This window comes from Sus scrofa, chromosome 13 (assembly GCF_000003025.6).
Source record: "Sus scrofa isolate TJ Tabasco breed Duroc chromosome 13, Sscrofa11.1, whole genome shotgun sequence".
NCBI lineage: Eukaryota > Metazoa > Chordata > Mammalia > Artiodactyla > Suidae > Sus > Sus scrofa.
In genome coordinates this window covers 125,090,303-125,107,680 of record NC_010455.5, presented here as the reverse complement: position 1 = coordinate 125,107,680, position 17,378 = coordinate 125,090,303, and the positions used below count along the sequence as shown (strand labels likewise).

The 17,378-nt window shown below is 40.6% G+C and overlaps 1 protein-coding gene and 1 long non-coding RNA gene across 4 annotated transcripts; one reads left to right on the top strand and one right to left on the bottom strand.

Annotated features, from left to right (window-relative positions):
* Window positions 911–9,178, bottom strand: RTP4 (receptor transporter protein 4). 2 transcript variants are annotated; one of them, XM_021070040.1, is made up of 3 exons: window positions 8,707–9,178; window positions 5,308–6,403; window positions 911–5,214 (listed from the first exon to the last, which is right to left on the bottom strand). In XM_021070040.1, exons 1-3 carry the CDS (start codon window positions 8,886–8,888, stop codon window positions 4,933–4,935), a joined length of 1,560 nt encoding a protein of 519 aa, XP_020925699.1. In that variant the 5' UTR covers window positions 8,889–9,178; the 3' UTR covers window positions 911–4,932. The 2 variants fall into 2 exon arrangements, with proteins under 2 accessions (XP_020925699.1, XP_020925698.1); XM_021070039.1 differs by having other exon boundaries at window positions 911–6,403.
* LOC110256386 lies at window positions 7,668–17,363 on the top strand. Of its 2 annotated transcripts, XR_002337799.1 has the most exons (4): window positions 7,668–8,169; window positions 9,178–9,372; window positions 15,337–16,143; window positions 17,307–17,363. It is a non-coding gene; the product is annotated as an uncharacterized LOC110256386 (long non-coding RNA). The 2 variants fall into 2 exon arrangements; XR_002337798.1 differs by lacking the exons at window positions 15,337–16,143; window positions 17,307–17,363 and having other exon boundaries at window positions 7,672–8,169; window positions 9,178–10,380.

The window sequence follows — 17,378 nt, the reverse complement described above, 5'->3', positions numbered from 1 at the left end:
GAAAGCCAATATTTCCAATGGGTTTTATTGGCTTCATAAAGTAAATGTTAGTTTCTTAAAGCTGTCTGGTCATAACTGAGTCTATCGCATTCTTAAATCTGATATCCCAGTCAAAGCCTTGCTAATATATAACCAGAGTTTCCAATTGCATCCTGTTATAAGAACAGATTTTGTTTGTTTGTTTGTTTGTCTTTGTGCCTTTTCTAGGGCCGCTCCCTCGGCATATGGAGGTTCCCAGGCCAGGGGTTGAATCGGAGCTGTAGCCGCCGGACTATGCCAGAGCCACAGCAACTCAGGATCTGAGCCGGGTCTGTGATCTACACCACAGCTCACGGCAATGCCGGATCTTTAACCCATTGAGTGAGGCCAGGGATGGAACCCGCAACCTCATGGTTCCTAGTCAGATTTGCTAACCACTGAGCCAAGATGGGAACTTTAAATAAAAGAACAGATTCTTATTGAACTTATGTAAATAAATATATGACAGTGAAAATAAGAATATTCATTGAGAACTTCTAAATTCTGGAGGGATCAGGAACAGAATAAAAGATAAATGTTTTATCATTGTTGATAGCCTAAGAGAAAAGGGGGAGGGTTTTCCTCAAATTTGGAAAAAAGGGAAACATTTATAAAATCAGCAATATTTCAAATTTAAAAAATCATAAAAATTATAATCATCCTCATCAGTTCATTCAATCCCATGTTATTAATTCTTATTTTGCTTGAATCCAGGTTTTCCATTAGTTCTAGAAATTTCTACCCAGTGCAGTTTTATCATCTTAAAGTTATCAGAAACCTATATTCTAGAGTACTTGTTTGAGTCCTTTCTACAAATGTCTCAAGATGAAATATATTTGCAAAAGCATCAAATAAAAGGATAACTGTAAATGACAAAAACTTTAAAATGGCCATGGTTAAATATCTCATGAGAATTATTCAGAATGCAATTGACAGGAAACTTTCTTATTTCTGTGACACATAGCACTTAAAAATAATGACTAGGATTAAAAGTCGTAACATACCATGACATATCAGAGTTCATACAATTTCTAGAAAACTTATATTGACAAACATGTAGCAACCTTTCACAACCTTTCACAATATTTTATCAGAAGCAGACCAATAATCCAGTATCTTTGTAACCTAAGAAACTTTAGCATAGTTTATTTGGTAATACTTCACATGTAATCCAACATATCGAACAAGCCTAATCAATTCAGGATCTCTTCTCTATAAGGATCTCTTCTCTACAAGTTTTTTGAGGTGTTCCAGGGGCCCTCTAAAAACTCATAAAGGTAGTGTGAGGTCAAAAAGAATTCATTTAGAGTTTAATTTGGAGATATTTGTCAAAAATATCAAAAGGTTTAAACACTTGACTAAATAGGATCACAGATCATTATGAAATAATACTTAATTATGTATTTGACAAAGTGACAAAGTACTTCAAAGGGAAAGGTTATATAGTTGTTAACAAAATTTCACTATTTTAATGTTGAGAAGATTCAGTTACCAAAGTCCTGATTAAAATGACATGAAGCATGGGAAGTTATTTTGATAAGGTACAGAACTTCTGTTTTTCAGGCATATTACTTAATAGGTAAAGAACAACCTTTCACAATATTTTATCAGAAGCAGACCAATAATCCAGTATCTTTGTCTTTTCAGTAGATAGAAAAAAAATGAAGTTTAAGTTTTATGTGAGTACACCATTAATATTAAATCATTTTAAAAGGGCTTTTAATAACAGTTCAATTTTAGCCAATTGATTAGACAAGGTAAAATTTCCCACTCTCTTTTTTTTTCCTCTCTCTCTCTGTAGTATGACCTCTACTTCTCTGTTTATCTCTTTTCCATTCTGAAATAATCAGTTTTACTTTAGGACAAAATTGCTTTCTTTTCTGCTAACAAAAATGCATCTCCACATCTCATACCTTGTTTTAGTCAAAAACACAACCCACTTTCCTTGCACCCTTATTATTCTTGTAGTTTACATATACAGTTGACTCTTACTATTTTTCAGTAAATACGTACCACAGTGCTACATGAACTGAGTTGGTTATTCCATTGAACCTCCTTCCTCTGTTTCAGCATATGGTTTTTTTTTTCCCTCTCTCCTGAGCTGACCAGCTTTCCCAATGAGAAACAGTCCATTCTCTGTGTATATTTTGTTTGTTTTTTGGCTGTACCTGTGGCATGTGAAAGTTCCTGGGCAAGGGATTGAACCTGAGCCACTGCGGTGACAATGATGGTTTCTTTATTTCCCACTCCACAAGGGAACTCTCATTCTCTGTGTATTTTAGGGAAGGGTGGGTAGGATATAATTCTGAGTTTTAGGTTTGGTAGTGAGCTAAGGGAATGCATCTAGTCAGTATGTAGAGTTTCACTATCTTTGCTAGGTGGTAGTCCCTCTTTTAGCTATGCCCAAGTGCCTGAGGCCAGAGTCCCTCTGGGTCGATGTCTTCGGAGAATAAACCCATTCTTCATCCTGGAGTGAGCTAAGAGTAGTTACCAGGATGCATAGGAGTGGGTAAAAGGAACTTGTTATAATGGCTTTAAACCAATCCTCCCACTTCAGGCTTCTTAAGATCCACCTTCCGAGAGCTACTTCTTGCCTATAACATTTAAGCCTTTCTGAAATTGTGCTACATGAATTGCTTTGCACCTTGATTTTCCCTTGCCTAACTTGAATTCCAAATTTCTCTACTCTGCTAAGTCAGTTACCTATCATTGGATAATTAGTTTTCTAGTCCTTGTGTGTTGATGCCTTTTTTTCCTCTTTTACTATCACATAGTAGGATTTTAAGAGAGATCAGAAGGAAATGCATGTGTTCAATCCTCCACGTTTAAGTAGAAGTTACTAACCTACTTTACGGATGGAGAAACTGAGGCTCAGAGAAGGATATTGACTTGCCCAGGGTCATATCATACAATCAGGCTAGAAATAAAGTCTCATCCCCAAATGTTCTTTGTGAAGAAACCAAAAAGATATAAAAACAGGAGTAATGCAAATATTTAGTAGGGTGGTTTGGGGTGGGGGCATATATAAAAGGAGAGTGCTGATATGAGTGGTTTGAGAGGAAATTAAAAGAGGTGGTCAGGAAAAAAAGGAAAAGTATTCATTCCTGGATTTTCCTGCATCTTGCACTTCACTGTCTTCAAATTCCTTCAAGATATTCATTATCTCTAAGTATCCTTCCCTGTGTTTACCACTTTCCTTTCTCAAACCAGACTCCTTACTGTTTCTGTCCTATACTCTATTCTTTCCCCAGATATACATTATTATCAAAATGTGATTCTACCAAATTACCCATAATTTCAGATGCTTGCAATGACTTCCTTTTGCCCATGAGATAAAATCCAAATCCCCTCATTATTTCAGTAATCCAAGTTCCTACCATGGTGAAACATGGTAGGAAGAGATGGGAGCAACTTGGCAAAAGAAGGGACAATAAGAATTGGTGACAGGGAGGAAAAGTTTAAGGTGACTCTAAAAGTGATAAGCTTAGGTGATGGGACAAATTAGAACAAGTCAGAGATGCTGCTGAGCTTAATTTTGAATGTGGGAATGTTGAAATGGCAGTGTGAGAGCATATAGAATTGCCTAATAGACAGATGGAAATAGAGTGTGAAAGATGTAGCCATGCACCACAAGATCTCAGGACTGACAAGTTCTTACATAGAAAATCTTTATAAGATGGGGCTATTTGGTGGGTTTAAATAGGAGAGAAAAAAGAATAAGAGCAGATGGGTATATTGATATTTCTAATCTATAAAATGCTGTTTTGTTTTGGATAAAACTGAAGCGTATCTAAAACATAATTGCCTAATCCCTGCAGTGATACTGGTAACTCTAACTAGTTTCCTGTTAGTGCTACAAAATATTACCATGAATTTAGTTCCTTAAAAAAAAAAAAAAACAAATCTACTATCTTATAGTTCTGGAGGTTATAAGTCTAAAATCATCCTCACTTGACTAAAGTCATGTGTCAGTAGAGCTGGTTCTTTCTGGAGGCTGTAGGGGAGAATATGTTCCTTTGCCTTTAGGAGCTTCTAAAAGTTGCCCGCATGCCTTGGCTCACGACACCTTCCTCCATCTTCCTTCACTTCAACTTATGGTTCTAACATTAAATTCCCTTTTTCTCACCTTGACCATCTTGCCTCCCTCCTATAAGGACCCATGTGATTACATTTGGCTTATCTGGATAATATAGGACAATCTTCTTATCTCAGTACTCTCGAATTTATCACATCTGAAAAGTTACTTTAGCCATGTAAGGTAACATATGATAGGTTCTGGAAATTAGCACATGGACATTTTTGAGAAGTCATTTTCAGCTTATTATAATAACTTTCTGATAACACGCAGGACCCTCAGTTCTTGTCAAGATATGGTCTATATGTATTGGTATCAATAAATGAGTGAATGAATGAGTAAAAATCTGTTAATGATTTAACAAATACTTATTATTGGAACCATTATTTGCTAGGTCATGTTTTAAGCCATCTGCAAAGGAACCAATGCTTATTCTATAAACCTGACCCTGCATTGGTCCCAAAGCAAATTCTGTCATATTAAAATGGTAGCCAGGGAGTTCCCATCGTGGCGCAGTGGTTAACAAATCCGACTGGGAACCATGAGGTTGCGGGTTCGGTCCCTGCCCTTGCTCAGTGGGTTGACGATCCGGCGTTGCCGTGAGCTGTGGTGTAGGTTGCAGACACGGCTCGGATCCTGCATTGCTGTGGCTCTGGCGTAGGCTGGCAGCTACAGCTCTGATTGGACCCCTAGCCTGGGAACCTCCATATGCCGTGGGAGTGGCCCAAAGAAATAGCAAAAAAGACAAAAAAAAAAAAAAAAAAAAAAAAAAAAAAGGTAGCCAGTTCACTGATTATTTTGAAATTAAGACAAGAGAAAAGTCTTTTACATTGTTCTACTTATAAGTATTTAGATACAAGAAAGGTAAACAGAGCAACAACACAGGCACAGACAGTGCCCCACCTGAGCTGCTCCTGGCCAAAGGGATCATTTGGTGGCATTGAGGGAGATAATCTGAAAAAGCTGTCTGGAGCAGACCCTCTGGGTGAGCGCCTCTCCTGCTTGCCCCAGGCAGCTTGACTTCCACTGAAGGTCTCAGACTCATGTGTAGCTATGGGGCCCGTCCCCTGTGTGGGCCGTGAGTTTGATTTTAGTGGTGGGGCACTTGCCTTCCTTGTAGCCTGAGTGTCCGGTCCTGATGTGACCTTGGGGATTGCCCCCATTGTGGGCTGTGACCTTGACTCCAGTGGTGGAGCACTTGCCTTCCTTGTAGCCTGAGTGTCTGATCCTGATGTGACCTTGGGGATTGCCCCCATTGTGGGCCGTGAGCTTGACCCTAGTGGTGGGGCACTTGCCTTCCTTGTAGCCTGAGTGTCTGATCCTGATGTGACCTTGGGGATTTCCCCCATTGTGGGCCGTGAGCTTGACCCCAGTGGTGGGGCACTTGCCTTCCCTGTAGCCTGAGTGTCTGACCCTGATGTGGCCCTTGGGATTGTCCCCCTTGCAGGCTGTGGGTCTGTCACCTTTGTGGCCTGAAGACCTGCCCCTTTTGTGGCTTGTGCCTCCTGTGTTGACTGTTGGCTTGCCATTCTCACAGCCTGAGAATATGTCCTCCGGGGGGCCTGTGGTCCTGTTCCCAGAGTGGATTGTGAATGAGCCCACCCTGTAGGTAGTGGACCTACTACTTGTATGGGCCGTGGGTCTGTCCACCCTGGGGGAAGTGATCCTGCTACTCGGATGAGCTGTGGGGTTGTTTTGTGTGTGGCCTGCTGGTCTGCCCCTCGAATGAGCGGTCGGCCCATCTCCTGTTTGGGCTGAAGTCCTGCTCTAGGCCCTTGGATCCCAGTGGTGGCATGGCAGGGCCCTGAGCTCTTATGGACATGAGAACATCCACTCCTTGGAGACTCCTTTTCCTCAGTTGACCGGTTTCTGGCTCGGTTTTGGCCACAAAGGTCACCAATGCAAGGAGAAGAACTCCCAATTTCCAAGAAGAGAGGAGGTTTGGCTGACTCTGTCACACTGTTTTGTAAGTTCTGTACACAGTGGCCCAAAACGCATGCCTCACAGTTGACCTTGTCGTGGGATCCAACCAAAGGCAACTCCAGGATCACTGGTATCTCTGAGACCTTCCTGATGCCGTTTCTGTAGAATCGCTCTAGAATACGCTGTACCAGGTTTGTCAGGATCCTCTCTGTACTCTGCATGGAGAACTCAGGCTTCTCAAATTGAGACCGGGAACACCTCCGGCACCTCTGACCAAAGAGCCGCATACGCACCTGGCCCTGGGACTTCTGGTGCTCCAGATTCATGTGACATAGTACCTGTACTTGGGCAGAAGCCCAGCTTCGATGGCATGAGGAACAGTGAAACCTGCAGACACAAGGAAGATCATTGTGCCTTCAGCTGATTGCTGACCTGAGAGAAATGGGTCTGGCCTCGGGCTCTAAGAACCCTTTCAACTTGAAAAAGTACTTGTGATATTGACAATTTGACAAGAATGAGAGGGACTGCATTTCTAATAAGGCTTTTTCCTGTGACCCATTGAAATCCCCCCCATACATGGGTCCCAAGTCTGCCTCTTTGCCAGTAAAACATCTCTGGATGTCTCAGAGGGGAAAAAAAAAATTCTAATGCCATTTGCCAGTGGAATTTGGTCCTCACAAAGTCATAGGAGACTCATCAAGTACCTATTTTAAGGATATTTTATCGTGTTATCCCATTTCATCTTTAAAGCACCCTTCTGAGGTAGGCATTATTAAGCCCAATATGCAGATAAGGAAGCTGAGTCATAAAACAGTATACAACTTGCTTAAGAACACACAAAGTAAGTAGTGGAGCCATGTTTCCAAATCCAAGATATTATCTACCTACTACAGCACATCACATCTATTGAGTGACATGACTAGTTTTGTACCCAACTTAGAACCTGGAGCCATAATACTTGGGTTGGAGACTCAAGTCCATAGTTCACATCAGGGAAACTTTGGAAAAAGCACTTCTCTTAAGCCTCAATTTTTATATCTACAAAAGGAAACATATCCAACGGTTATAGTGTCAACATTAAATGAGATAATATATGTGAAAACATTTTGTAAACTACAGAGTGCTTTTCAAAAGCTGGTTGATAGTTTTATAAAACTATGCTGCTAGGTTGCTTTTTCCATCCCAGAATGACTATCAGGTCAATACATCTGAACAAGAGAAGAACCTGCCCATTTGGGAGAGTGCCAAACTGATAAAAAGACATCATGAGTCCCTCAAATAGCTGTGGCTGGTACAGAAAGAGACTTTTACATAGTTCACTGGGTTCCAAGCAGAACAGAATGACTGGTACACGTGCTCTGACCAATGGCTTGAAAGCTGTGTTCCATACAACCCCAGGAGCCTTGCTATAAACAATGGGTTCTGCAGCTAAAAATAATTATATGTAAATATATATGTTCTATAGTATGTAACATATTAACATTTATAAATGTGCTATATATATAGTACTATATGATGAAATATAATGTGCTACATTATATATATAACTTTTATATATATAATGAATATATAATGAATCTTCTCTCATAGAGAATATGTAATTCTATAGTATATATATAGTGCTATATAGTGTAATACAATGTGCTATAATATTATATATTATATATAATATAACACATTATATATATATTTATATAAATATATATATAAAATGAATGCTTCCTCTTTCTCTCATAGAGCGAGAGAGAGCATTTAGTGCCTTATGGGAATGGAGAAGAAGGAACACTTACTCTGCCTAGGAAGACCAGGACACTTGAGTTGGTCCTTGAGGGATGAGTGGGGGGCAGGCAGGGAGGAAAGGGCCTGCTGAACAGACAGAACATCATGGACAAGGGTGTAAAGTCTGGAAATGTATGGCATGGCTAGTAACCCATAAGGAATGGAGCGGAGGACACCTGAGGCAGGATAGAGGCAAGCAGGGAAACAGGATAACAAGTGAGATGAAAAGTGAAGTGAAAGTCCCTGCTTGACATATAAAAAGAGAAGACTTGATTGTCTGGATCAGCAGTTACCACTCTTCTGACTTGGGCAAGGAAGCTAGTTCCTGCAACTTGGAGGCTCATTAGAAATGAAAGAAAGAGCCAGTCATTAAGGTAGGGGCATTACTTAAGAGACGCCAAAAACTAGGTTTTAATTTCTTTCTTGCAGCATCATTCCCTCCTATTATCCTCAGCAAAGTAATGTTCAAAGCCATTGCTTGGATTTAGTCCATCCTTGGGGCTTTAAAGGAAGGCACCACTCCCAGGCTGGTATGGAATAGGACTAGGCTCAGAGGGCTGCTGCAGCCTGGGGAAGCCAGTCAGGGCTTGCGGAGGAGATAGCAGAAGGCCCTAGAAAAGCAGTCTGAAACAAATGAGGTAGTGAGAGAATAGGAGGGCAGATTTATGGCATTTCCTGGAGACTTCCAAAAATACATAGGAAGGAGACCTAGTAAAAGAGGAAACTTCCAGCCGTTGAGCAAAATAGAGGTTTAGAGTCCTAGCATTTCCATCCTAAAGAACACTGTGATTACAAAAGGCTGAAAAGCCTGGTAATGTGTATTCTTTTAACAAGCTCTCAAAAGAATCAGTCAATGCTTAGCTGATCCTCTTGGCTCAGAAAGGCCCGTGGCTTGATAGACTCTCACTCACCTGCCAAAAGCTCTCTGCTGGTATTGCTTCCACCCTAGAGCCACGGAGTTTGGCTGAAGGTTCCCATCCATTTTCAGGGTCCATCTGGCCCGGGGTTTCTCCTGCCAGATCAGTTCTTGAAATGTCTTCTCCCATGTCTCAACATCCGTGATGATTCTCTTGCTCTGAGCTTTGGAATCCATGTTGACTGAGTTAACTTTCGGTTTCCAGCAAGAAGAAGAACAGTTTCAGTTTCTCATCTGGACACACTCCAGTAACTTTTTTTCTTCACTTTAGTTTCAGACTGTTTTGAGTACACAGAGCAAGTTTTTATTCTGAGGACAGGGGGCAGCAGGGATTTGCTAGTTTGTGAACAGATCTTGCCAAGAGATATTTGAGTACAAAGCTGGTCTAACTGTAAGGTATTTTTACATTTTCTTTCTTTCTCTCTCTCTTTTTTCTTTTTTCTTTTCTTTTTTTTTTCCCCACTAGGCAAAGCTCTATGCTCAGCACTGGGATAAGTTACATTGACTCAGAAGCAGTTCCTACCCCCTCCATGGATGCTCATGCCCTCGTGCAAACACTGGGAGTCAGTGCAGGGGAGGATGTGTCCAACGCGTCTCTTATTCCCCTGATGAGTCCTCACCATGGCCCCTTGAAGAAGGGATTATTCCTGGTATTTTTCAGGTGAGTGGCACAGAGAGCCAGGGTACATTGTTCAAAGTCATCCAGCTGGTAAGCAGTGGAAGTGAGGCTTAAACTCAGTCATGTGTGACTCCAGAACCTGCAACTTCTCCAGCCCCCTCCCTACCTGAGGAGAGTTCAGGTGTTTCAGGTTCAAGGTTGGCACTCTGGTGGCAGTGGGAGGAATCATCTTGAAATCATGACCTAGTGATTAGTTCAGTGAGATCTTGTCCTAGTGAAGCAAGACACTAGACTGAATGAAAGGATTATTTAACAGCACCTTTTGCTGTGTAAATTATCATCTAAAGGAGTCTATGAGCAGGTGTGGGAGCCTTTGAATGGCAAAATAGAGACAGTCCCCTTTCCTGAGATGAGGGATTGTGACCAGGTGACCTTTAAAGTAACTTCTAACTCAAAAGAGTCTGCGATTCCAAAAAAAAAAAAAAAAAAAGTATCATGAGTCCCTCAAATAGCTCTGGCTGATACGGAAAGAAACTCTTACGTAGTTCACTGGGTTCCAAGCTGAACAGAATGACTGCAACATGAGCTTTGGCCAGTGGCTTGAAAACTGTTCCATAGAACCTCAAGAGCTCTGTCACTCTGGAGTTGAAATCCAAATGGGGACGATAAGACAAGCAGGATGCTTATATCATTGGTGGCCTCACTATAGTTATCATGTCCTAGGCAGGATGAGCCTAAGTCTTCTCGGGCTTCTTAGATTTTTAACATTCTCTGTCTGGAAGGTAGAAACCCCCTACCCACCCTACCCTCCTAGAATATTCTGTTCTGTTCAGATTTTCTTTGCTTTCATAATGTTACACATTGAGGGCACTTATGTCTATGGATACAATATAGGAAACTCTTATCTGCACAGGTAGTTATAGGAACTTGGAATGGGACTCATGGTTACTAGAACTGGAAATCCTTTAGGAATCAACTTGTTCTCTTTTCCTTCTGATTAGTATATATAAAAAAACAGGAACACAGTGGAAAGAAGTCTCCTGCCCAAGGTCAAACACAAAATCATTGCCAATATAAGGCCAGAACTGAGAGGTTCCACGTCCTATCTCTGAGCTCTGCTCAGCTGCCCCTACCATGCCAGGCCTTTTGCCCACTGGTACTCTCCTACTTTCTTCTGGGTTTAAGAACTCAAGCCCATTCTTTTTATCCTGTATCTTCAGAGCATGCCCATGTTCCATGTCCCCTGACTTCTCAAATGGTCTTTTTTTTCCCCAAAACGTAGCCTTGACTCATCCATTGCATTCCCTATTGTTTCCCTCTGCCTCTGCTTCATATATTTCCTTTGACACATACAGCTTCTCCAGGCCAGCCTGGTCCAATGGACAGAGGTTGGGGAGGCTCGGTATATGAATTAAATTTTGAGGGTTAGAGGAAACCCACTACTTCCCTTTACCATCATGGAAAAAAAAAAAAAAAAAAAGGAAAGAGAGAGAAGGAAATTACATCCCTTTTAAAATCCCAAGGATCCACTGTAAGCCACTTGTTTCTTTGTTCAAGGCATTGTGACTTCAGGATAATCAAGTCCTATAACTCAGTAGTTGGAAGAAACCTCAGATATCATCTTGTGATCTCCCCTTCCCTTGTCACTGATAATCAAGTTGTTGAAGTAACTTACCAAAGTCACACAGAGTGATGGTGGTGACCTTTAGGCTTTCATCAATGGTTGGTGCCTTATGATAGATTGCTTAAACAGTTTCTGAGGGATAATCAGAAAAGGAAAGGCTCCCCAAAGGAAACAAAGCACAGGTCATTTCTGAAAAAGGAAAATTTAGATTCTCAGCAGTCTCAAGCTGAACTGAATCTACAAGATCGTCTAATCCTTGGCTGGCACATGATGTCACTTCCCTCTTCTTGTTCAACACAGACATTGCTAATCAATGATTGTACCTTTCTCTCTGGGTCTGAGCATAACTTCAGAATCTCTTTCATCAGTGATCTAGGCAGCCACTGCCAACTGATTGATAGATGACTTTTTTTTTTTTTTTTTTTGCCATTGCTGCAATAGTCCAACAAGTTGCAGAAAATAAAACCAAGATAAATATTTCATTTAACTAGCACTAAAGTCCAGTTTTTGTAATCTTAGGTATTTTCAGAATATCACATTATACATCACAAATAAGTCTAGCACAAAGTTTAACACAAAGAAATGTGTTATTCTTGGGGACATTTTAGGCTGGGGAAGAAAGGGGAGACATTAGTGATAGAGATTGAGGGGTGGGACTGAAAGAGTTGGTGGAGGCCCTGTGGTCTTAATCCATTTGATACTTTGTTTCAATAATTACTCTAGTTTGGGAGTGGATAGGGAGGGAGGGATTTCCTTGGTTAAAGGAGAGAAATAAGAAACAGGAAATGTAGTTAATGCTTAATGAAGCAATAAGTTTGCTAACATTTAAATGTCTCTTTTTTGGAGAAGACTCTAATTTGAAAAGATACATGTACCCTAATGTTCATGGTAGCTCTATATGCAATAGCCAAGATGTGGAAGCAACTTAAATTTTTATTGACAGATAAATGGACAAAGATATGGTGTGTACACACACACACACAATGGAGCATTACTCAGCCATAAAAATGAATGAAATAATACCATTTGGAGCAACATGGATAGACCTAGAGATTATTAAGTCAAAGACAAATATGATATCGCTTACATGTGGAATCTTAAAAAAAAAGATAACAAATTAACTTATTTACAAACCAGAAACAGAGGGAAAGAGGGGACAGAAATAAATTAGGAGTTTGGGATTAACAGATACATACCACTATAAATAAAATAGATAAACAACAAGGACATACTGTATAGCACAGGGAACTATGTTTTGTAATAACCTATAATGGGAAAGAATGAAAAAGAATATATATATATATATATATATATATATATATATATATATATCTGAATCACTTTGCTGTACACCTGAAACTAATACAATACTGTAAATCAACTATAGTTCTATACTCCAATTAAGTTTTTTGGATTTTAAAAAGGTACAAACTTCCAGTTATAAGAAATGAATTCTGGAGATCCCATTGTGGCTCAGTGTGTTAAGAATCTGACCTAGTGTCCATGAGTATGTAGGTTCAATCCCTGACCTTGCTCAGTGGGTTAGGTATCTAGTGTTGCTGCAAGCTGTGGTATAGGTCCCAGGTGTGGCTTGGATACAGTGTTGCTGTGGCTGTGGTGTAGGTTGGCAGCTGCAGCCCCAGTTCAACCCATAGCCCAGAAACTGCCATATGCTGTAGGTGCAGCCCTAAAAAGAAAGAAAGAAAGAAGCTCCAAGGATGTAATATGTAGCATGGTGACAGTATCAACATATGCTAACGATATGGTTAACATTATAGTTAGGTAATGTTAAATAGTTAATGATATTGTATCATATATTGAAAGTTGCTAGAGTAGATCTTAAAAGTTATCACAGCAAGAAAAATAATTGTAAGTATAGTAGATATTGACTAAACTTATTGGGATACTCATTTTGCAATGTGTATATATATATCAAATCATTATGTTGTATATATAAAATTAATACAATGTTATATGTGACTTATATCTTACTAAAACTAGAAAAAAAACAGATAAACCACAAAGACCTACTGCATAACACAGGGAACTATATTCAGTATTTTGTAATAATGTAAAAAAAAATCTCTTTGACTAGTTAGCATAAATACTGTAGGTATAGAGAGAAGATACAGAAAAAAAAATTAAGGTGAGCAAAATGGGGGATAATGAGGCTGGATAAACCCTAACTTAAGGCCATTTCTCCTGCCTTAGTGCTTCAGAATAGGGAGAAGTGAATTCTGGACTAGAGGTCCCTCCTGTGTTGGTAATGCCAGACAAATACCTTTATCTCCTGGACCCTAGGATGACCTCTTCAGTAAGTAGCAGAGCCAGGTTTCAAATTTATCTGATACCGCACTAAGTTCCATGAAATAATGGTCATGCCTAAAGGAAGAATGAGTTGCTAACAGTAGACGAACAGGCAGAAGGCATGAGGAGCTATTTGGGGGAATGTGAGTGGTCTCCATGCTCTTCCTGTAAGGGTGGAGCTCTCTGAGCTGGAGCCTCTGGGTATGTCCTAGGAAGGACTGCTGCTCCTGTTAGGATGACTTCTCAGCACAAGGTCAGCCTGGAGGGAAAGAGAGGCCTTGAACTCACATCGTCTTAGAATGTAATGGAAGGAGCTGGTTCTGCTTTTCATTATTGCCCCACCGCTGCACATATGGACAGTCAGAAACACAACAGGGAACCAGCAAAGGTAAGGGAATGCAGAATCAGGCAGGTTCTGTAAAAAGATCAAATAACACCTTTATCAAATACATATAGCCTGCTAGTCCTTATTCTCAGGCAGGGCACCACCCAGCAAGGAAAACAAATATGGAAAAGGGTACCTAGCTTTACTTTGTCCTGCCTCGTGCTTTTCTTGGCTTATCCTTTTAGTTAAGAGCATAGATTTGGGGCCAGCCTGCCCAGGATGAGTCCTAGTTTCACCATTTACACGTTGGTGGCCTCGGGCAAGTCCCTTTAACTTCTCTGTGCTTCAGTTTCTCTATCAAAAAATAGGGATAGGAGTTCTCATCGTGGCTCAGCAGTTAACGAATCTGACTAGCATCCATGAGGATGCAGGTTCCATCCCTGACCTCACTCAGTGGGTTAAGGATCCTGCATTGCCATGAGCTCTGGTAGGTGGCAGATGCGGCTCAGATCCTGCATTGCTGTGGCTGTGGCGTAGGCTGGCAGCTGTAGCTCCCATTCGACCCCTAGCCTGGGAACCTCCATATGTTGTGGGTGTGGCCCTTAAAAGACAAAAAAAAAAAAAAAAAAAAGGTAGGGATAATAACACCACCTACCTTACAGGGCCGTTGTGAGGAATGAATGAGTTTAAAGTAGCTATTGCCACTTAGTAAGCAAATAGAGGTGTTTGCTACTTTTCTATTGTTGCTGTGTTGCATGTTTGTTTGTAAATTATAATAAAGTCTTTCTTAGACGTATTGAGGCTACAACAAAATTATATTTAAATAATTATGCATAGATAATAACTTATAAATAACTACATCTAAATAATTGTAATTTTATCTATCTGTCGTAGTACAGGATAAAAAAAATACCACAAATATGCTTCTAAACAAGGACTCTGAGAACACAATCGTCACTTAAGAATCTAGACTGGGCAAAGATATATATTCCTATCATACCTTATTATCTATCCCCAACCCTACTCTGTTCTCTGCACCTCTCTGGACGTGACCAATGCTCCCCTAGGAACCATGCCCAGGCCCTGTCTGGAGAGTCGCCTCCCCTGTAAAAGGTGAAATAAGAGTTGAAAGAAACAGAAAGTCCAGAGCCCACTGCTGCTCAGGCCCAGGGCCTGGCCTCCTGGGAACACCATTCCAGACAGTAAATATCACAGTCAAAGGATAGCAAAGTAAACCTTTTTAGAAAGAACCAGAAACAATGTGTAAAATCAAAGAAACTGAAACAAAACCTGGTAAGTTTTCAAAGGGGCAGTTTGTTTCAAGTTTCCTCTGAAAACCTGTTTGATGTCAGGCCTCCCATCAACCCTCTGGGAAGCTGGGCTTTGCCTTGATAGACAAACATTTGCATCTCTTGGGATAGAAGGACCCTCTCTAACCTTGAAGAAAGCTGAACGGCCAGAGAGGAGGGTGGCCAACCCCAGGCTGCCCAGCCTATACTTAGAGCCTCAGCCCCCACTCCCCTCTTGGCAACATCTTTTTTTCAACACAGCTGGTTTCAAAATCAGTGTCAGAACTATTTGGGCTCTGTTCCAGAGCTGTGGTGCAGATGCGATAAAGCAGGGGCTGCAGGTCCCCCCTCCACCCCCACTGCAGGCCAGGCAGGGAAACTAGGAGCAACAGCTACAACTACTCGCTGGCTTCTCTTTTATCCCTGACTTACTTTACCCACTTTCTCATTCCTGCTCCCAGGGACCACCCCACACATTAACTACCTGCACCAGGTTCTTGTCTCAGGCTGTGCTTTTGGAAGAATCCCAATCAAGACAAAGTGCAACTTAAGTTTTCCTCACTTCCTGTCTTGTGTAAAAAGACATTTTCCAGTTTGAAATGGAAGGAACTTAGAAGCCATCACTCCTCTTCTCGCAAGAAGAAAAATGCTGAACAAACGGAGAAGCAGTAATTCTTAGATTCATGAGTGAATTGAGGTCACAGGACAAACCACTGCCCTGAAAACTGGAGGGACCGATGGATGGATACAGAGGATCACAGTTTGCTGCAGTCAAATGTTCGGATGTAGAAGCCGTTGGGGGTACCAGTACCAGCAGGAACATTTTATGCTGTCACTGGCCAGCTTCTGGAAGCTCAGTGGACAAGCTTGAGAATTAAAAAACAAAACAAAACATGGGACTCAGTCTTAGTTGGGGGGTTTCCACTCTTTTGTGAGTTTTGCCTCCAGAAAAAAACACACTTTGAAGACAGAGAAAAATCTTCCTGTGTTTCTGGCAGGGGGAGGAGAAAAATAACCATTTTTTAAAACATCCAGAACACTCCATTCTTAAAATCTGCCTTTGAGAAAAATTATTTCACTGGAGCATTAAGACATTTGGGTTTTACAAAAGCCTAATTGACCTGGGGGGTTGAAAATACCCAAGGCCAGCCCCCCTCCAGCCTTCACTGTGGGGACTGGGAACCACCACACCTCTCCCTACCTGTAACTTCTTTTCTGCCCAGTAATGAGGACAAAGCCCACCAAACTTGCAGTGCAAGAAAGCAGAGGTAGGGATATGCTTGGGGGGCAGGGCTACCCTTGTACTGCTTTCTGGGAGAGGAGCCAGGTCCCACACAGATCAAACTCATTCTCTACTCATCTCATAATATCTGGGGGAGGAATAAAGAATTTGGATATCAAGATTTATAAATACACAGCTAAAACCATCAAGCCACCAAGCTGTAGAAAAGATTGTAAAGGTCCCGTAAGTCCCAATCTTTATATGCTTGGTTTGTAATGGTTAACATTTGAATAACAGGTAAAAATCCATTTACCATTTCTAGAATGACCCAGTGAGAAAAGCACTGGACCTAAAATCAGAAGGCAAGGGTATACATTCCACCTCCAATACTTAGAGAATTAGTTAAAGGTCTTTGAACCTTAATGTCTTCATCTATCAAAATAAAACAGTAATACCCATCCCATTAGACCTAATGCACTGATATGTGTAGATAGATATGAACCATAACTATAAAATATCAGAGAGTATTATTTCAAAATATCAGAGAGAAATATTTGAAAAAAGAAAGAGTGTATACCAGAGGTTTGAAATAGTAGCACTTGGATGGAATAGAGCATTTGAATTAGATACTTAACAAGAAAGGAAGAGCTAAGGATCCACATATAGAAAGGAGAGAGCTGTTTAAGACTAAGAACCTGGAAAGTGTCTGTGTCTGTATATTGTGGAGAAGAAAGCAGAAGATAAAATGAATACATTTTATTTAAAAAAATTTTTTAAGTTTTTCAGTACCTTTAATGAAATTTATTTAGGTATAGTTGATTTACAGTGTCATGCTAATTTCTGCTCTACAGCAAAGTCGCCCAGTAATACATATATACATTCTTTTATGTATATATATTTTCTTCCATCAAGTCCTATCCCAAGAGATTGGGGTATAGTTTCCTGTGCTGTATAGTAGGACCTCTAAAATGAATAAATTTTAGAGCACATTATCTCTTAGATACATTTATCCTCATATCTATGTTGTCCCTACAATAGTTCAATGGCTTATGATTCTTAATAAGGAATGTTTCAGAACAGAGGAGCTTTGAAAAATACAGATGTCCAGGAACACCTCTGGAAATGCTGATTCCACATGTCTGGGGGTGGGGAGGGCCACATACTTTAATTTTTTTTTAATTAACTTTTTTTTTTTTTTTTTTTTTTTAGGGCCAGTCTACGGGTCAAATTGGAGCTGCAGCTGCCAGCCTACACCACAGCCACAGCAATGCCAGATCCAAG